This window comes from Momordica charantia, assembly GCF_013281855.1.
Source record: "Momordica charantia cultivar OHB3-1 chromosome 9 unlocalized genomic scaffold, Mcharantia_2.0 BLBB01000009.1, whole genome shotgun sequence".
Taxonomy (NCBI): domain Eukaryota; kingdom Viridiplantae; phylum Streptophyta; class Magnoliopsida; order Cucurbitales; family Cucurbitaceae; genus Momordica; species Momordica charantia.
In genome coordinates, this window is record NW_028275167.1 from 23903527 (window position 1) to 23924820 (window position 21294).

At 34.1% G+C, this 21294-nt stretch overlaps 3 protein-coding genes across 3 annotated transcripts; 2 read left to right on the forward strand and 1 right to left on the reverse strand.

The window, feature by feature from the left end:
* Window positions 1-1179: 1179 nt before the first annotated feature.
* On the forward strand, window positions 1180-4855 carry ATTPS6 (UDP-Glycosyltransferase / trehalose-phosphatase family protein). Its single transcript, XM_022291120.2, has 3 exons — window positions 1180-3589; window positions 3681-3954; window positions 4348-4855. The coding sequence occupies exons 1-3, from the start codon at window positions 1587-1589 to the stop codon at window positions 4648-4650; spliced, it is 2580 nt and encodes an 859-aa protein (XP_022146812.1). The 5' UTR covers window positions 1180-1586; the 3' UTR covers window positions 4651-4855.
* A 3670-nt stretch (window positions 4856-8525) lies between these two features.
* On the forward strand, window positions 8526-13153 carry HSFA8 (heat shock transcription factor A8). Its single transcript, XM_022291038.2, has 2 exons — window positions 8526-8992; window positions 11784-13153. The coding sequence occupies exons 1-2, from the start codon at window positions 8771-8773 to the stop codon at window positions 12732-12734; spliced, it is 1173 nt and encodes a 390-aa protein (XP_022146730.1). The 5' UTR covers window positions 8526-8770; the 3' UTR covers window positions 12735-13153.
* Window positions 13154-15178: 2025 nt separating this feature from the next.
* Window positions 15179-20709, reverse strand: LOC111015869 (vacuolar iron transporter 1). The gene is made up of 4 exons (XM_022291041.2): window positions 20205-20709; window positions 19963-20048; window positions 19017-19131; window positions 15179-15594 (listed from the first exon to the last, which is right to left on the reverse strand). Exons 1-4 carry the CDS (start codon window positions 20453-20455, stop codon window positions 15297-15299), a joined length of 750 nt encoding a protein of 249 aa, XP_022146733.1. The 5' UTR covers window positions 20456-20709; the 3' UTR covers window positions 15179-15296.
* Window positions 20710-21294: the final 585 nt, after the last annotated feature.

The following is a 21294-nucleotide window of genomic DNA, read 5'->3' on the forward strand; positions in this document are numbered from 1 at the left end:
AGGTCTATTTGGTAACGTTCCCATTTATTGTTTTTGTTTCTCATTCTGAGTTTTTTAGAAATGTAAACACTTGATAATTTTTCATGTTTCTTGTTTCTCATTTTTAGAAAACGTCAGAATTGTGTAGAAATTTCAGAAACAGCAAAATCAAGTTTTTTCTTATATTTTTTTAAACTTAGATAAAAATATTATCGATCTTTCTACTTATAAAATGCATAATAAATATAAAAAAAATAGATATAACATGCATGTTATATATATTTTTAAATTTTGAAAATTTGAGAAAATAGAAAAGTTACCGAATATATTTGGATTTTTTTTAAATAATTACTTTTTAAAAACAAATGGCAAAGGTAGCTTATGATCAAAACTAATTCCAAAAATAGGGTAGGTAAATCGCAGTCAGATGAAATCGCGATCTTAGGCCGCGATTTCACTGGCTGCGACTTCGGTTTGACGTGGCTCCCCGTGTAGCCAATGGCTGCGACTTCAGCGGAAAAAAAAGGAAAATATGATTGAAGTCGCATGCAATGCACGCGACTTCAATAAGAGGAAGTCTCGTACATCGCCTGCGACTTCCGTTTGGAAGTCGCGTCCACGTCAACGACAACCGACCCGTCACATAGACAATACACGTTGCACGAGAGTAGCGTCCATTGTATGGGAGTTTTGACCCCCCTTCGACCTAACCTATTTTTGTAATAGTTTCAAAAACCTAACTTACTTTTGTATTTATTTATTTAATTTACATTTATTTAGTTATTATTTTTAAAATACCATTATTTTTGTAATTTCTTTTTAAAATGTCATTATTTTAAAACTTAACCCAATATATTTCTCTTTCTCTTTTCGATAAAATAAAAATTTCAAACATAATTTTATTTTTCTTGTCAAACATAATTTATATATAAATATATATCTGAGGGACAAAAACCCGTCCCCCGTGGGTCCCACTCTCCAGTTCGATGCTCGTGGCAGAGGCAATGGCAATGGCGGACTCACCAACGGGGCAACAAAAAAAAATGGAAAAGAAAAAAAGAAACGGATAAGAACAAAGAGCGAGCGAACGATGGCAGATTATCCGGTGCTTTCCAGTGTACCAAAATCCAAAGCCACTCTTTAATTCTCTGCCGTCCGATCTGACCCCATCCGATCATTCTCCCTCTCTCTCTCCTCTTTTGGGTCACTGAATTCAGAATATGCTTCTTCCAACCACTTGAACGTTTTTGTAAATCCTCTCCAAATTGGCATATTTTTAATAAAAGTTGAAATTTGGATATTTTGGCTTCTGGGTCTCTGCGGGTTTTCATTTCAGTACTGTTTGTGTGTCAATACACGAGAGAGAGAGAGCAAGTGAGTGACTGTTCTTCCTTTTCTCCTTTCTTTCTTGTCTGGGTTTGCTCGGAAGCTTCCTAGAACCAAACCCCATAATCTGGTTCCCCAAATTTCTGCTTCTTTTCCAATTTTTCTCCAACCCCAGATTTCAGTTTCTGGTTCTGCTTCGATTTTGGGGGGTTTTAAAGAATACCCATTTCGTCTACTTCATGGATTGATCTCTGAAAAATCCGTCCCCAAAGGCCCAAACAATGGTTTCCAGGTCGTACTCTAATTTACTCGAGCTCGCCACCGGAGAATCGCCGTCTTTCGGCCGTATGAACCGCCAGATTCCGCGGATTATGACCGTCGCCGGCTTAATCTCCGACGTCGACGACGACCCATCGGAGAGCGTGTCGTCGGAGCCGTCGTCCTCCTCCGCCCCACGCGACCGGATAATCATCGTCGCCAATGAGCTCCCCATCAGAGCCCACCGGAAATCCACCGCCTCCGCCGGCTGGACCTTCAGTTGGGATGAGAATTCACTCCTCCTCCAGCTGAAAGATGGCTTAGGAGACGATGATTTTGAGGTAATTTATGTTGGTTGTCTTAAGGAAGATGTTCATCCAAATGAACAAGATGAGGTCTCTCAAATACTTTTGGAAACTTTTAAATGTGTTCCCACATTTCTCACACAAGATCTTTACACTAGATATTACCATGGCTTCTGCAAGCAGCAGCTATGGCCTCTGTTTCATTACATGCTCCCGCTGTCGCCCGACCTCGGCGGTCGGTTTAACCGGCCGCTGTGGCAGGCTTATGTTTCTGTGAATAAGATCTTTGCTGATAGGATTATGGAAGTGATCAATCCTGAGGATGATTTTGTTTGGATTCATGATTATCATCTTATGGTGTTGCCTACTTTCTTGAGGAAGAGATTCAATAGGGTCAAGCTTGGGTTCTTTCTGCATAGTCCATTCCCGTCCTCGGAGATATATCGGACGCTCCCAATTCGGGAGGAGCTCTTGCGGGCCCTCTTGAATTCGGATTTGATAGGGTTCCATACGTTTGATTATGCTCGGCATTTTCTATCTTGTTGTAGTCGAATGCTCGGTCTAACGTACGAGTCGAAGCGGGGGTATATCGGGATAGAGTACTACGGTCGAACGATTAGTATCAAGATCCTTCCTGTTGGGATTCATATGGGTCAGCTTCAATCTGTTTTGAGTCTTCAGAAAACAGAGGAGAAAGTTAGTGAGCTTATTAAGCAATTTCGCGATCGGGGTAGGATAATGTTGCTCGGAGTTGACGACATGGACATATTCAAGGGGATAAGTTTGAAGCTATTGGCTATGGAGCAGCTGTTGATCACACACCCTGAGTGGCAGGGGAAAGTAGTATTGGTGCAGATCGCCAATCCTGCGAGAGGCCGAGGGAAAGATGTGAAAGAAGTTCAGGACGAGACGAAGGCAACTGTTAAGCGGATTAACAAAATGTTTGGGAAGCCTGGGTATGAGCCAGTTGTGTTGATTGAGGAACCACTAAAATTCTACGAGAGAATCGCATATTATACTGTTGCCGAGTGTTGTTTGGTCACTGCTGTTCGAGATGGTATGAATCTCATTCCGTATGAGTACATTGTCAGTCGCCAAGGAAACGATAAGTTGGATCAAATTTTGGGGTGTGAATCATCAGCACCAAAGAAGAGTATGTTGGTTATCTCCGAATTTATCGGGTGCTCTCCATCCTTAAGTGGAGCAATCCGAGTTAATCCCTGGAATATTGATGCTGTAGCAGACGCAATGGAATGTGCATTGGAGATTGAAGAGGCCGAAAAGGAGCTTCGCCATGAGAAGCATTTTAGATATGTCAGCTCGCACGATGTCGGGTATTGGGCTCGGAGTTTCCTTCAAGATTTGGAGAGGACTTGTAGGGACCATGTGAGGCACCGATGTTGGGGTATCGGGTTTGGTTTAAGTTTTAGAGTTGTAGCTCTTGATCCCAACTTTAGGAAGCTCGCAATGGAGCACATAATTTCAACTTACAAGAGAACGAAATCTCGAGCTATTCTTCTGGATTATGATGGTACTTTAATGCCTCAAGCTTCGGTTGACAAGAGTCCTACTTCGAAATGCCTCGAAACTCTTAATGCCTTATGTCGGGATAAGAACAATATGGTATTCATTGTCAGTGCAAAAGGACGAAAGACACTTGCTGAATGGTTTGCGCCATGTGAAAAGATCGGCCTTGCTGCCGAGCACGGATATTTTATCAGGTGAATCTCAGATTATGAATAACTTTCCTCGTATTGTTTCATTGATCGTACATCGTGTTGATTTTAAAGGGATTATGTTTGATTTTTTCAGGCTAAAGCAAGATGAGGAATGGGAAACCAGTTTTCCAGTTGCAGATGGCTATTGGAAGGAGATGGTGCAGCCAGTGATGAAACTCTACACTGAAACGACCGATGGATCAACAATTGAAGATCGAGAAACCGCAGTCGGATGGTGTTATGAAGATGCAGATCCAGATTTTGGTTCTTGTCAAGCTAAGGAGCTCTTCGATCATCTTGAAAGCGTTCTAGCCAATGAACCAGTTACTGTCAAAAGTGGACAAAATATTGTGGAAGTAAAACCTCAGGTACAACATCATTGATCTTCATCTTTTTAATTACCATTGTTTCTGTTCATCATACTCTGTTCAATAACGAAATATGACTTATTAGGACTACAACTAGAAATTGTTTGGCCATAATTATGTTTATAGTCCAACTTTATCTGAAATCATTGAAACTACTCAAACAACTATCGATCGTTGACAAACGATGCCTTATTGTCACCTGGGCAAAGCATTGATTTGAACCGAGGACCTCCTGCTAATAGTTTTAGTACATATAATACCAAAAAAAATACCAAGATGATCAATGGGGGAATCTACTTTCTTTCATCTTCATATACTGTTATATCATCAGCCATTTTGCTTTCTTATCAACCCTGACGGGGGAGCCTGTTGTTCGATTTTCTATAACCGCAGGGTGTCAGTAAGGGTCTCGTGGCGAAACGACTTCTCTCCGTGATGCAAGAGAAGGGGACGCCTGCGGATTTTGTTCTCTGCATTGGCGACGACAGATCGGATGAAGACATGTTCAAGGTGATCTCAAGTTCCCTGGCCGGCCCATCGATCACCCCCCGAGCTGAAATTTTCGCTTGCACGGTAGGTAAGAAACCAAGCAAAGCCAAGTATTATCTCGACGATCCATCCGAGATCGCGAGGTTGATGCATGGTTTGGCTTCGGTGTCGAGGCAGAACGTCCCGCCTTACCCGCCCCGAAGCTAAGTAACAAGGTGCATTAGCCGGAACTTTTCCATTTCTCAATGTCCTCAGTTTCAATCTCATTTACACTTCACAATGTACATATTGCCGAGGTTCACTAAAGGAAGAAAGTTAAAAAACTGAGACCCATTTTTTGTGTTTTGGTTCTATATTTAGTAAAAGCTGTAGATATATTTGTATGTGTTATAACCAAGAAAATTTGATTCCACCCCAAGTTCAATTTCTTGTTTTGGATTGTTTATTACGTTAATTAACACTTTTAAATCAGTAATAATTTAGTATATGAAACAACTTAATCCCTATAATTTGAAAATGATAAATGATTTCATCAAAATTAAGTTGGTGGATTTTGTTATATCACAATTTAATATTTGTAATTTATAAATAGATGTAGTTTCTCAATAGCTTATAGATCAACGTATATGAAATCGTATCAAATTTTAATAATATTTTTTTACCATGTGGACTAATTAATTAACCGAATACAACTTAAGTGGTTAAGGTATATATCTCTGACCCAAAAAAAAAAATCTCAGTCGTTGACCGGAGAGAGCTCTCGTACCTAGAGTAGATTTGTGAATAACATTTTGAAATTGATTAAAATCTTATTTTAAATCACAAAGAATTGCACAAGCATTGTAGCTCAACCTTTTTTTTTCCTAAATGAGAGAACTACAATTCCATCTCCTATAATAACAAGTAATAGATGCAAAATTTGTCGATGGTATTCAACATTAATCCACGACATGCATTTTAAATTTATAAATGTTGGAATTGGTTTATGTTATGAGAGAAAAATATAGAATCGACGAAGCGACAGAAGATGAATCATTGAAGACCATTGGCCCGGGTCAACCCGGACCGACTTGTGGTCGGCTCCGAGTTGTGCTCGGCACTGACCAGGCCTCGGCGCCCAGGTGTTCTCGGCCAAAAGGCCGAGAATCCTAACTCGACTCCCCTCGATCCTCATGCAGTCCAATCCGAAATCTCGTATGATCTCAACCCTTGATTTGACATTAGATCGACGAAGTACATGGGCCCACAAGTCCATATCCTAAAGATACTAGGTTCGACTTCTGTAAGCCGAGATTAGAATTCAACTCCTATAAATGGGGAAGTAAGCCAAACCCTAGAGGTATGCTAAAACCCCCTACTCTCCTCCTATTCTCCCGTCGATCCCTTTCATAGAAGATTAGTGCAAATTTGGCGAGATGTCAGGAGACAAAATTTATGCATTAACTGTTTACAATAAACTTGAGTTTCTAATCCCTCCTCCAAATTTTTAAAAGTAGAATTTTCTTCATGGATAATATTTTTTCTTTTTCAAATTTTCGCAAGTTGACTGATTATTATGTCATTAAAGTTTATAACCAGTCAATTTTCAAAAGCTTTGATAGCCTATGTTATTAAAAGTACAAACATTTCTTTTTGTGAGTTTTAAAAATGCTTATAATAAACCATAAATATAGAGTATGAAAATTTATTATAGGATTCTTCAACAAATTATTAGATGTTTCTATAACTAACCAATTGAGCTATCATAAATATTTATAAGTTATAATAACATTTTGTTTATACTATTATAAATATGTATAATTTATTTTTATCGTGAACATGACTCAATTTGTTAATGCACTTATCTTCAATTAAAAGATAGGTGAATTTGAATCCCTACTTGCATGGTAAAAAAAACTTTTTTCATGGTTATTATATATTTTTATAGCCTTTTTTGGCTGCTATAAATCATGATTTTCCACCATAATTATTTTTCTTAACTAAAATGTGTAGTCCATTATATCACAAAACATATAGTATTCTCAAATAGCTTACTCTAAAAAGATCTCCAACAAGAAAAAAAATTGACACCAAATAATTGTAAACAAGTGTGATTATGTCCATATGATTAATAAAAACTCTCTTAAGTATCAACTACCAAATATATTATGTAAACTTGAGCAGAGTTCAACTAATTAGGACATATATCACCAACTATGAGGTCGTGGGTTCAAATATTTATGTTGTTGGAAAAAAAAGGTACAAAATATAACTATCAAAAGAATCACATTTTTTAAAAGGTCTAAGGATGCTTAATTTTCCAAAATTACCATCGAATGATACCTTAAAAATCAATTTAAAATGGTTTTAAACTTTCTTAAAATCAATTTTGTAATTTCAAAAACATGGTCAATGGAAAAGGAAGTGATTTTGACCATGACAAAAGTGATTCGGACATAAATGACTCCCAAACATTTATGTGCACATGGTAAATATATTACAAAATGCTAAGAAAAATATGTGCAAAAATTTGTCAGACCTTTTTCTATTGGTATATTTATATATCATATAGTATTCAAATTTCAAGTTTGTTATCCATATATGTAAGACCTTTTATTTTGTTTTTTTAGGCTAAATATATATATTTTAGTCCTTGATATATTGAGAAATTTTTGTTGATAAAACACACACATATATATCGATGCATGTACGTGTGTGTATATGTATATCTATATTGGTAAGTTTGTTCAATGAACTAAAAAGTCTTTTTTGATGTGTTTTTAAGAAACCTGAAAACCTATCGAAGAAATTGTGAGCAAACAAACATAATTTTTAGAGAAATTGTGTGAGTCTTATCCCACGTGATGTTTTACGAGTGTCATTTTTAGAAATATTTAGAAATCTAGATTTTTGAAACTGTTTTATTCTTAAATTGCCCACAGTAAATGTTGTTGTATTACATTTATTATTATATTTTAAAAAGTATTTTTTTTAAAGAATTAAAGCTTAGAGTCAGGTTTAAGATTTAAGATCTAGGGTTTTATTTATTTATTTATTCAAAAAGGAGAAATTAAGTCTAGAGTTTGGGATTTGAGATTTAAAAGTTTATTTATTTATTATAAATATATGAATACGAGTAGTTTGGTAATTTTTACATGGGCCTAGGCCTCTGCTTTGACAAATTTATAAATTTTTTTAAGTACGATAAATCTATAAATTGTTAACATTTAAGTCGTTATGTAATTAGGTTCTTATCCCCAATTTTTAAATTCATAAAATAAAAAACAAAATGGTTATCAATTGACATATATTTTTCAATTAAAAGGTTGTGAGTTGGATCTCCATCCCACACGTTGTGCTAAAAAAAAAATAGAATTATAACTTTCAAAAATTTATTTTTACTTTTGAAATTTGACTAAAAATTCAAATATGTTTAAAAATAGGTGAAAAAATATCAAATAAACTGTGAACAAATGAGTGTAATTTTAAAAAATAGAGGACTAAAATTCAAAATTGAGGCATTCCTTTTTATGTTTTTTTTTGGAACAAATTCCTTTGTATGTTTTTGGCTTTTATACTTGATGTAAAAGAAACAAAAAGAAAAGAAAAGAAAATTCACTGCAAAACTTAAATTTAATGTGTATTATAAAATACAATATTTCTAAAACCGAGACTTTTAAAAGATTATTTTAGTGTTCTGATGACTTTCTTGTTTTTAGTTTAATCACGGCTTTTATATATATATATATATATATATATATTTATTTATTTATTTATTTTGTTATCAAAATTTTAAAAAATGGTTTCAAAATATAAAGAAAATTTAAAAAACAAAAAATACAACGTCTAAAAATTCAGAATTAATTTTCTATGTGTTTCTTTAACAATTAAATATAATAAAATTAGATTATCATAAAATTAGTCGAGGTACTTACCAGTTGACTGAGAGAGAAAAAAATTTACAAAACACATGCTAAAGTTTAATTTCTTTTAGAAATAGAACACTAAAAACAAAATATAAATTTTCTCAAAAAGAACTAAATTGGATTAGATGAAACAAAAAATGGACGTGGCAGTCTGTTAATGGCGAAATTCATACAAGAATCTCTTTTTTAGAGTTTAGAGCAGCGCCAACGGCGAAAGCAAACGGCGGAGAAGGAAGCATCCACTGACATTCCTCTCAAAAACCAAACGACAGACACGCCAAAAAAAAGTGTACAACTCCCAGAATTCCTCTCTCGTACTACGAACCACGAAGAATATTGGGGTTTCTTCCATTTGATTTTTCCGATTTCGTCCTAATTACGCTTCCCAACCTCATCGGACCTGCGGAATTCGCGACGCTGCGATGGTGAAATCGGCGGCGGAGAGGAAGGGACCGTCGGCGGCGCCGTTTCTGAACAAGTTGTACCAGATGGTGGACGATGAGGCAACGAATTCGATTATCTCGTGGAGTCCTACGGATGATAGCTTTACGATTCTGGACATGACCCAATTCTCTGTCCTCTTGCTTCCAAAGTACTTTAAGCACAGTAATTTCTCTAGCTTCATGCGGCAGCTTAATATCTACGTGAGTTTCTTCTTTGTTTATTCAATTTTCAATTCTGTATTTTCGTTTCCGGTCGATTCTATATTTTTCTGGGAAATTCCACTATAATGGTTGTTTTTTTATTTCATAAGACACACCTTGTTTTAGTTGCCCTAATTGCTAATAAGGCAATTGAGGATTATAGGACCATAAGCTGGAAGTAGCTGTATTCCTGATTTTAGTGGAAATTCTTGGTGTGAAATCGCCTTAGGTTGGTTAATTACTCTGTTTTGGTTAATGGTAAGCTCAAGGATAGAGCATTTTCCTCTAGATGGAGAATTCTTATCCCCTTTCTTTTCTAGTGGTTGTTGATTGTCTTAGTTGGTTAGCGGCTTTAGGAACGAATAAGGGTCTTGGTTGAAGGCTTCCAGGTTTGGTGGAATTTTTTTTGTCTTAAGATCATTTTTCGGTCTTGAGATTAATGGGGATAAAAGCTCTACGGTTTTTGTTTATTGTGATTCCTCTAAGCTGGCTAGATGCATCTTTTGTCCATTTTAAATCCAATTGTGGAAAAGGTTCATAAATGTTTCTCTGCATAGAAAAGAGTTTTATTTTCCAATTCGTGATTGAGTGACGTTCATCCAATCTGTATTGAGTGGGATTATGACACTGACATACTTTCTTTCATTGTTTGAGATTCCTTCCTCTGCCAATACTATGTTAAAAAGATTATGAAGAATATTTTATGGTAGAGTGTTGAAGACGATGGGGTTTTCATTTGGTTGGGTGTGAAGTTCAGTGGAATCTTCATTTTCATCAATAAGTTCAAGCTGCTTGTGGTTGGTACGGTCATGGGAACAAACTGTATTATTTTAAAGGAATAGCTCTTGCATTTGGGTGATAATGCTACTGGATTGAAGGTGCTTCCATGGAGTTTTTGAAGGTTGACTGTTGTCTCTAAAGGGGGTTTTGGTGGAGGGGCATTGGGCAAGGAGTTATATATTGGGGTTTTGTCATTGTCAAATTAGTGAATTGTAGTCATTGAGAGAGACCCAATTTCTTGATTTGTGGAATCTCACAGGTTGCCAATGAAATGGGTCGCTTGTTTGCATTCAGTTGATAAAACGCTTCAACATACTCGTGTAGTGTTTGATTTTTTTTGGTCTAGTATTTTCTGGTATAGGTAGAAACCTGGCTTTGAGTAGCTGATTCCTCTTCAACTAGAAGTGATGACTGAATGGGTTTGCTTTCCTTCAAATGTTTTATTCAGTTGTAGTTGCTGCCACTAGGCTGCAGTACAGTACCACCCTCAATTTCTAAGCAACTAGCTTAACACGTTTTTCTTATAGTGTGTCCAAATACCCATAGTAATTTCTTCTTCTTCTACCCAGTCACGAAAATCTTCTATGTGACGGTGGCCATCAAAATATGGTGGATCAACCTTCAATGGTCGGGTTGAACATGCAAGGAAAATTTTGAAGAACTCAAACTTGTTGCAATTGCACTCCCCACATCTTCAAACTCTTCCATGAGTTTTCACTATTAGATGCTGGTTCATGGATAGCTCTCAAGGCTTTCCATAAATAAAGGAATTAGTCAAAAGTTCTATTCTGAATTTTGCGATTTGTGAGAGTTTCTTTTCATAGGTCTTGACGGGCAACTTGATAAAGGAAAGGTTAAACTTGCCCTTAAGGTTGTGGAGGAATCCAATCCCAATCTGTCGCCTAAATTCCCGAGGCTCTATCTATTCTTGTGGGTGAAGGTGGTGAATTGAGCCTCCATTTGTTGTTCTAGCTTGGCTATGGCTGCCCAAACCTCTTTGACCGACATGGTTCTCACCCACAGAATGGGCTCCCTTCTTGTGTTCTCCAGCCATTTTCGCTGCTTCTTTGATCATGGAAGGCTGAGATCAACCCCAATGGCACAGGAAGTTGATAGAGGAATAGAGGTTCTGAGCTATTCCTTGAAAGAAATGTCATGGTGTAAAGTGTAAAGACTTGTACAATACTGTTATGTCTGCTCGAAGGTGAGCACGAAACGACAGAAACAAGCCAGCAGCTTGGATTCACCTGAAAATACATGCAACTGAATTAAAGAAAATAGAAAAGAAGAGAAATGTAAGGTAAGATTTAGGACGTGATGGTTTATCTTCCACTTGTAACTTGTATGTATAATCTACTTTTTAGGAGAAACCAACTTCCATTCGACGAATGGAAGAATACAAGAATGTTCCAAAAGATCCCGAGTTTTTGGTAATCAACAGTAAAGGATAATTATAAAACAAACTTGAACTTCGAGCCTAAAGAGGAGCACTAAAATGTGTCAAATCTCATACGACATCCCAAAATCTAACCCCACAAAGTTACCTTTCATTTTAAGATTTGACATTCTAAAATAGGGATGAAAATAGAAATGGCTCCGCTCTATCTTCTCAACATTTGATATGGAGGCATGCCTTATTGCAGCTTTTAGGTTTTCTGGCTGAACTCCGGTCCATGCAGACCAATCAAACAAGTGAATTGTTCTTCTTTTCAGTTCATTCCCCTTGATCCTCCTGGGTTAATTTCTTGTCAGATTAGTTGTTGAGGGGCCGAGGTTTGCGATTGCTGTATCGGTGAGGCCAAGGGCCTTCTCAAAGGGAGAAATTTTACGACCATCTCACTTTATTATACTTAAAATGGATATTTTCTTCATCTGTAGCTTCTTCTTTACCCTTATTTTAAATATTGTCTGCAAATAGAACTTGTTTCATTGACTCCTGATCAGTTAACAATATATAGTTTTGTATTTTCAAGTCATAGGTTATAACAAGTGGTTCCTTATATTATTTCAGGGTTTTCGGAAAATTGATACGGATTGCTGGGAATTTGCAACTGATGGATTTGTTAAAGGACAAAAACATCTGTTGAAGAATATCTGCCGAAGGAAAAACATCCAGGGAACAGATCAGCGTAAAGCATCGCAGCCCGCCCAAGAAAATTCCGAGGGACAAGGAGAACTACATGATTATACAGGGCTATGGAAGGAAGTTGAGAATCTTAAAATAGATAAAAATGCTCTAATGCAGGAATTGGTTAAACTTAGGCAGCACCAAGAAACTTCAGAGAATAAGTTGCTTCTATTGAGAGACCGCCTTCAAGGTATGGAAAAGAATCAACAGCAGATGCTGTCATTCTTAGTAATGGCTGTGCAGAGCCCCGGATTTTTGGTTCAGTTTCTTCAACCGAAAGAAAAGAATTGGCGAATGGCCGAGGCGGGCACTATCCTAGAACAAATACCAGATGATAATCAAGTACCTTCAAATGGTATGATAGTCAGGTATCAACGACCATTAGACGAGCTGCCAGCAACTCTACTTCCACCGGTGTCGGGTTCAGGGAAACATCAAGAATCTGAACCATTCCCTGAAGGAATGAAGGACTTTTTCCTTAATTCTGACTTCATGAAGGTTCTTATGGATGAAAAGTTGTGTTTAGACAATCATAGTCCTTTCGTTCTTCCAGATGTTCAAGATATTGCATGGGAGCAGCTTCTTCTAGCTAGTCACTTTTCAGGGAATTCAGAAAATGGTAGAAAAGTCGACGATGAACTCGATATGGAAACAACTGATACTGGAACTGATGAAGAGAAGTCGCAAGATTTTGAACTCCTAGTTAGACAAATGGAGAAATGTGAAAATTCTGGGATGCCCCTGAGGTTTGACGAATCTTGTATCGAGAAATCCAATACTGTTAATCTCCTAACCCAGCAGATGGAGCTTTTGGCATCTGATCAAGAAACATGAATGAAATGCCAGACAGGATGCAAGAACCTTAAAAGAACGACATGTTTTCGTCGGTTCGTAGTACTTTCTTGATTTAAGAACTCAAAGTTCAATGTGATTCTTCCATCTTCACCATCCACATATAGCAACGATTAGTTGGCTGTCTTGACCAGAGCATTGGATTTCAAACAGATTTCGTTGGGAATGCTAGCCATCTCGTTTCTTTGGGGTATCGTCTGGTAACGCTTTTGTTTCAACTTTCAAGCATTATATCTTGGAGCCTAGGTAAATTTTTATGATATAGTATATATTATCAATTTTGATGAGGCGGTTTCTCAACTGCTTCTTTACTACTGCCTTGCTCCATATATTTTTCTGTAAAGCATGGCAAACGCTCTTGTTATGTTCACTTGATATTAAATTTGATGCTCAAAATCTCACACGTGCGTGTTAGTGTACACATATCATACACATTACAGGAAAACTTTGTTGATTGCATTATATCAGAGATGGTATTTGAGTTTCCTTTTTGTGCAAAATGGCCCAAAATTTAGAGGATGAATGGAAATTGACCTGATTCCTAGAAATCAAGGGCCGTCTGATAACCATTTTAGTTTTTGATTTTTGATTTTTCTTGTTTTTAGTTTTTTATTTTCTGTTTTTAAAAAACAAAAATCATATATATATGTTTGATAACTATTTTTTGTTTTTTGTTTTTAAAAAACAGAAAACAAAACATGTTTAGTAAGCATTTTTAGTTTTTTGTTTTTAAAAAAGTTAGAAAATTGAAATTACATATTAGAGAGGTGTGGGTGCGAGTGAGGATGCTCTCCTCCATTCTCGAGTTCATGAAAATTTTTAGTCTTCGTCTCTACCTCGTTCTTGGGTCCGAGAGATGTTCTCGAGAAAAATTATTGATTTTATAATTGTTTTTAATTATATTTAGAATTTAAGTATAAAAAAGTGTAATAAATATATATTAATTATTTAAAAAATGGAATCGGGAACAAAGTCAGGACATGCATTTCTTATTTTTGGGACTCGACCGCGGAAATTTTTGTCTTCCTCTAACGTAGAGACATGAAAATACAAGTTTAGAGAAATGTAAATAAACTTTTGGAAGATAAATTTAAGAGAGATAGATAAAAAGATTAAGGAAAAAAAAAGGAAAAGAAAAGTGAAAGACAAAAAAAGAAAAATTATAGAGAAAAAAAATAAAGTCGAAAGGAAAAGATATGTTAAAGAAAAAAAATTATAAAGAAAGAGAACAATTATATTGGAAATAAATGTAGAGATAATAACAAGATTCAAAATATAATTTTTATAGAAAATAAATAAATACAAAGATAAATAAAAGTTACAGCGAAAAAAATTGAACGAGAAAATAAAATATAATTTTTAGAGAAAAATAGATTATGAAAACAAACAAAAGTTATAAAAGATGAAATTTTAGAAAGAAAAAATCTAGGAAAAATATTAAGTTTATAGAGAGAGAAATGAAACTAATAAGTTTGAGAAAAAAACAAAAATAAAAGAGACAAATAATAATAAATATTTAAAATATGAAAATTTTAGAGAGAGAAAAATAAATTTTGTAGAGAGAAGTTTAGAAATAAAAAATTTTAAAGTGAGAAATAAATTTTTTAGAGATAAATACGAGAAAGGGAAAAAAAAGTTGCGTATTAGAAGAAAAAATCAGATTTTGAAAAACAAAAACCTGTTTTTGAAAACTACATTTTTTTTTGTTTTTGAAATTGAATGGGCAAACAACCATGTTTTTGAAAAACTAAAAATCAAAAACAAAAACGAAATGGTAATTATCAAACAGGTCCTATGTTTTTCCAATCCAATGACGTCGTCCTATCCGAAATAAATAGTCTTTCACTTCAACATCGTTTTCTCTTTTTTCTCTCAATTCTTCTCACTGATATATATTGTCGTTGATTTTTAGATCCAAAGTTTATCCCCCATCATTTATTGGCCGATCTTGACCCCTATTATTTTGAGATCATATATAGTATTCAAAGTTTGCCTTGATTTGGTATTGCTCTTGCGATTCACACCGAAACAATACTTTATCCTTAGATATATCCAGTCAACTGTTATGCCTCAATGCATTTTGGGAGAACCAACATACTCCTATTACATTTTATCATCCATAATTTTATTTATAACAACTTGTCATTGGTATCTAACCTCTTTGTAGGCTCTAAATTACCTCCTTGTAGGCTTCATTCTTAGGTCATTTTTTTCATTGAAAGTTCGGTTTCTCACAAGAGTCTAGAAGTGAATTGAAGGACCTCCTCCTTTTCAACATCAAGGATTCAACAGTACATTTTTTTAGAAGGCTAAATTGTTATTAAATAAAAGAAGTATAAATACCAAAATGTTACAAAAGTCAATATGAGGACTAACAAGGATGGTTTAACCATACATTTGTTGGGTAGAAAATTGGATTCTCTGGATGGTAAAAAACCACATCATTCATTTCTGAAAAAACTCACAAAATTTTAGTAAAAATTAATAAAGGATTAAGCATGAAATCTATTTAGCCAACATTACAATACAATGAGATGGTTTAGTTCATCGTTGAATGGCCTTGGCCATGCCAAAAGCAGCTGCGGATGCAATAGCTCCGACGAGGGTGGTTTGCATGGCGCTTTTGAAGGGCTTATTACCCGTAAAGTAACCCTTCGCATACCCGAACACGAGCAACGCTACTAACGTCAATGCCACCGACGCTATCACGGCTTCTGTGGTGTTTGAAATAAACATGTAAGGAATGAGGGGCACCAGTCCCCCCAATACGTAAGCCAATGCAATTGTGAAAGCACTTTGCAGAGCTCTTCTTGGATCTGGTTTTTCCAGTCCTAATTCAAACCTACATCACCACACAAACACTACAAAGATTAAACCATAAATGAATATTGAAATGGAAAAATGTTGAACATAAGAACCAGAAAAACTCACAGTTCTAACAGTTAGGAGAATTACTTCACTTTGACATTACACAGTGAATTAGTGATGTTTGTGGCATACAATTACACCTATCTACCCATCCAAAGAGGGCAGCAAAATTTTGTTACATTTGGTGATTTTTTTTCCCTCCAAAGAATTGTTACATTATAATACAAATGAGGTAATATGTAAATGTTGTTTGTGTAATGTAATTACGGATATGTTCATTTTCTCTGCAAAGATGGATCCACAGAAACCTGCCTAATGAGACCAAGAATCTTCGTTTAGATTCCCTGTCACCTAAATGGGGGCGGGGACGAGCTTGTTCTCTGTCCGCCCCACTTTTTTGTAATATATATATATACACACCTCAATAAACAATCATATTATTATATATATATATATATATATATAAAAAGACAAGCAATTCTATTATTCTTTTTATTTTATAGATATATTAAGAGCCTGTATTTTTTCTCTACCCACCTACCCAAGAGATATATATATATATATATATAGAGAGAGAGAGAGAGAGAGAGATTAGAAGATGTAAGTGAGATTTTATCATTAGAAATTTAGCAATTAATTAGAAATTCCTTTAGAAAGAAATATTTAATTGAAAATAATTTTACAAAATAAAAAAATAAATAGGGAAAATTTTCCTATGAGAAACCTAATCCCTGCGAATTTCCTGCATAAAATGCGTGAAAAATTTCATGGGGATGAGAAATTAAATGGGGTGGGGAAGTCTTTCCTATCCCTAAAACATTATTGACAAATTGTTACACCTTTATAGCATAGTGCTATGCAAAATTATAAAAAAAAAAAAACAGCCAGTAAAGAGAATTTTGAGAAAATTTATTCTTTGTTTTACAAGTACCTAATGGTTCAGTATTATAATGTATTATAAATATTAAATATTGCACTAAAAAAGATACATACTAGTTTAAACTCAATTAAAACATAACAAATTTACTAGATGAGAGACTGTTGTCTGTTAATTAGCTATTAGATACTCAAAGAAGAATAAAAAATAAAAGGATAATATTGAACACAAATATATTTGTATGAGTGCAGTTAGAGGTGTTACTAAATCTTATGAATTTAATGGGCTAAATTACCTAATGCCCCCTAATCCCTATTTTGGTTTCAATTTTGTACCTAATTTTTTTTTAAAATAACCCTGTTAGCAATTTCTGCTAAAATAATGACCAACTTTTACAAATCATAAGTTTACCAAAAAGTACTCCAATTTCATAGACTTTAGTTTTCATGGCTCACTGTTTTGAACGATTTAAACACAAAATCTAGACTTTTAAACCCAAAATTTTATAGTTATAGACTTGTTAAAAATTAAAATCGTGAGTCAAAACTCAAATATAAAGCCTTTTGCTTTAAGAAACAAATTTCCATATTTGTTTGGATGTTTGAGGATGCAGCTGTGAACTGTGATGTCAATCTTTTTTGGATTGTTCCACAGAGTCCACATGATACTTAGAAAACAAAATGGTGGAAACTTCAATTAGATTTTTGGTAGCTACTACAAACTTGGCCTTTGCTTTTGCTATTAGACAAATTTATAGGATATAGAAATTCACCACCACCTAATAATATAGTCAGAAATTATATGTTTTTCTTTTTAGGGGTGGGAGTTCAAACTCACAACATTTGTAACAGATAAATACCTTAACCGTTGGGTTATGTTGAGGTTAGCATACGATTTGTCAAAATGAGTATAACTTAACGTTAATTGACATCTATTCCTTCCTTTGAAGTCAGAGATTCAAACCTCCTTACCTCCAATTTGTTGTACTTATAAAAAGAAAAAAAGATATAAGATTTGGAAGACTATAGAATATTCTTGGCATGATTTGGAAGTGATTTCGAGGGGTCCAAAGTTAAAAAAAAAAAGTGACAATAAATAAAAATCACTTTTTATTTTTTGATTTATTATTATTTTTTTAAGAGTGATGAACCAAGAGTAACTTTTATGAGATAGGCTTAGAATGGCGAACAACCAAGAATAACTAGAATTATTTAATGTAATTTGCTTTTAGATATATTGAATCTGCAAGCAAACTGTGTAGTCTTCATTTGATAACCATTTCCTTTCTTTATTTTTTATTTCTAAAAATTAACTTTAAAACACTACTTCTACTTATATATTTCTTTGCTTTGTTATCTGCTTTTAGAAAAAGTTGTAAAATCTAAGTCATATTTTGAAAACTTGTTTTTCTTATTGAAATTTAGTTAAGAATTCCAATGTATTTTACGGAGGAGGAAAAACACATCCATAAAACTGTGAAGAACCAAATAATTTTTAGAAACACAAAACTAAAAGTAAAATAGTCATCAAATCCGCCGTTCTTATGTTAAAACCATTTTTACATTTTAAACAAATGACCTAAGAGGTGACAAAATTTTGTAGTAATCTAACAATATTCTTTGGCGGTGAACGAAATTTGTCTCATAGCAAAGGCAAATGCCAGCTTTGTCATAGCTACCAAAAATCTAACAATATTCTATTTTTCTTTTTCTCATTTTTCTTTAAAATATTAAAACATGGTTTCTACAATAAAAAACCATAAGCAAAAATATTACTAGACATTTAGGAAAATTTTCAATTTGTTCTTTTGGCGGATGAAAGACCAAAAACCTAAAAATGTTTTTTTCCAAAAAAATAAAAATGAAAAATAATTTTGTCTCGAGGGATAAGGTTGGAAAATTTATTTTCCACCTTAACATTGATCCAATCTTGAATTTATTAAAAAAAAATATTACTAATGAATTTCTAGCCTATTCGCAAAATATTTATATGCAAATAAACTAATTTTTCAAACTACTCCACAGTAATAAATAAATAAATAAAACAACTCCTTTACTTGTCATATTTAGACTCAATCTTACTGTGTGTCATTTCACATCAAAACCAAGAAGGTGCTCAAAAGGGAAAACAATCATAGATAATATTTAAATTTCAAAGCACAAATCTCAAATTGGAAGATATTTATGGAGAATATTAATGTAGGTAAGGTAGATATTCTAAGGAAATCATAAAAAAAAAAAAAAATCAAGAAACTTATAAAAATTATTTAAATTAGAAAATAAAAACTTAATTTACCATCCTAATTTCTATGGCATTTGTCCAACAAAGAATATTTAATTAGTTCATATTTTTATATGATATTTTGTGTCTAATAAATATAGAGGTGAGTAATCGAATCATCGATCTTAAATGAGATACTGAACTATACCGGATAATAGTTGATTATTTTTATAGTGACAGTGAAGCTTTTAAATTTATAAAAATGTGAGATTTTAAGGGGGAAAGAAGAAATTACGTACTTCATCATGAAATCCAACCAAGCTTGAGGGCTCTTCCTAAGAGCATTCACAACCGGACCATATTCATGGGCTTCTATCCCGTACTGCGCCAATATCTCTGCTACTTCTGCCGCTTCTGCATTTTTATTCCCATTTTTTTATTTTATTATAAATACACATTCAATTACAATATATAAAGTTATAAACTAGTCCTCTTTTTTCCCTTCAAACAATTAAATTAGTCTCTTTACAATCATTCTTCAAAACTATTTTTATCAAGCATTTATATTAATAGCATAAATTTTCAAATATAGCAGAAAGTTAAAATTCCAAATTAAAAGCAAACTTAAATTTGATGTGAAATACGCATGAAAAGGTCAAATATATAATATATATTTTTACAAAAGTGAGTCGTGATATTTTTTAAACTACATAATAAATATTAAATTTATGTTATGGAGTAAATTTTTTCTAAAAATTTAAAATTTCTCCCCTCATTGGGTTAATGTCCAAAGAAAAAAAATCTGAAAGCTATCAATATTTAGTAAATCTAAAAAAACATTTTGAGAAACTTAAACGAGGGTACAAAGTGTAAATTAATTTTTTATTAGAACCAGAGATCAAATTCAAATCGACAATAGACGAGGAGAGTTAAGTAGAGTTCTAATGGTCATGTATCTCAAATCAAGAAGTTAGTTCAATTTCTCATCTACACATCATGTACTAAAAATAACTACTTTTTATTTTTGAAAAATATTTTATTTATTTTTTACTTCAAAAGTCATTTTAAAATGAATATTCCGAAACTACCCCTAGTCATATTTCAAGAACAAATCTTCGAAATTAAGGTTTTTTTTTTCCTTTTAAATCCATTTAGTCGATGATACTATAATTAACTTGATTTCAAATTAAATTTGTTTAAAAAAACAAGAAAGAAGAAAGAAGGAGAAAGTAAAGGAATCGGCACCAGTATCGGGAACCGCGACGATTTCTTCTTGTTCTCTCCGCAATTCTCTCGTGTAGTGATCCGCTTCGCTTTTCGCCGCGAGATATCTACGCACAAATTCCAAACGAATTGCCGATTCTATTCAGCAAATTACAGAAGAACAAACAAAAACAAAAAAACTGAAATCCAGATCTCGAAATCGAAATCGATTAATTAGGTTAAAACGTAAATGTAATTAATGGTGATGGATCAAAGGCACGCACCCGCCGAGTCCCATGGAGATAGCGCCGGCGGCGACTTCAGCGATGCCGGCGGTGAGGACGATGGAGGAGGAGGCGTTGGCGCCGGAAAGGCCGGCGGCGAGGGCGAAAGGGACGGTGAGGCCGTCGGAGACGCCGATGATGATATCGCGGACGATCTCGCCGGCGGTGAAGTGCCTCTCGGTGTGGTGGTTGAGGAGCGTCTGCTTCTGAGGGTCTAGGGGAACTGGTGCGCCGTTGCGGTGCGCCGCCATTGATGCGGAGAGAAGGAATAAGCTCAGGAACTGAGTAGAAAAGAGAGAGAGAGAGAGCGAGGAAATGGAAATGGAAACGGTGTGAAATGTCAGCGACGTAGCGCAGCAAAGGAAAGAAATTTGATAGGGAAAGCCAGCGCCACAGCGTGTTTGGTTGGCATATTTCAGCAGCTTTATTAAATTTGGATTTATTAATTACGAATTGTTAAATATGAGTTCACTCCCACTTCTAGAAATAGAAAATTTATGGCTCATTAAATTGTTGTTTTTCTTAAAATATATGGACACATGAATATGTTTAGAAGATATTTTGTTGGGGTCGATCTCAAATAACATTCAAGTAGCATGCATAATGTTCATAAACATTTTAATAAAGTACTAGTTTAACCATTCATAACTTTTTTTATATAAAATTTAACTATTCATAGAAAAGTTATAAAAATGAAAAACCCCAAAATAATATTTAAATTAACAAATAAATGGCTCCACCCTTTCTAAACATGTTAAAAATTATTAAAATTAATAGTGTGTCTATATTAGTAAAATTTTATTGATATTTTCTATATTTTTTTGTAATATTATGGAAATATCGATTTACCTTTATGTCAATGTCGAACTATGGATACATGAACATGTCGATGGATATATCGACACATCGATGGATATTTAAAACCATGGTGTCAATAGATTCGATGTATAGGTGAATCGATATTTTTCCATAAAGTTATATTAAATAACTGACAAAATACTTTTGGAAAAAGATAAAATATTATTTTGAGTTTTTGTACTCTCAACTTTAATTCATTTTTTGTCAAAAAAAAAAACTTCAGTTCATTTTA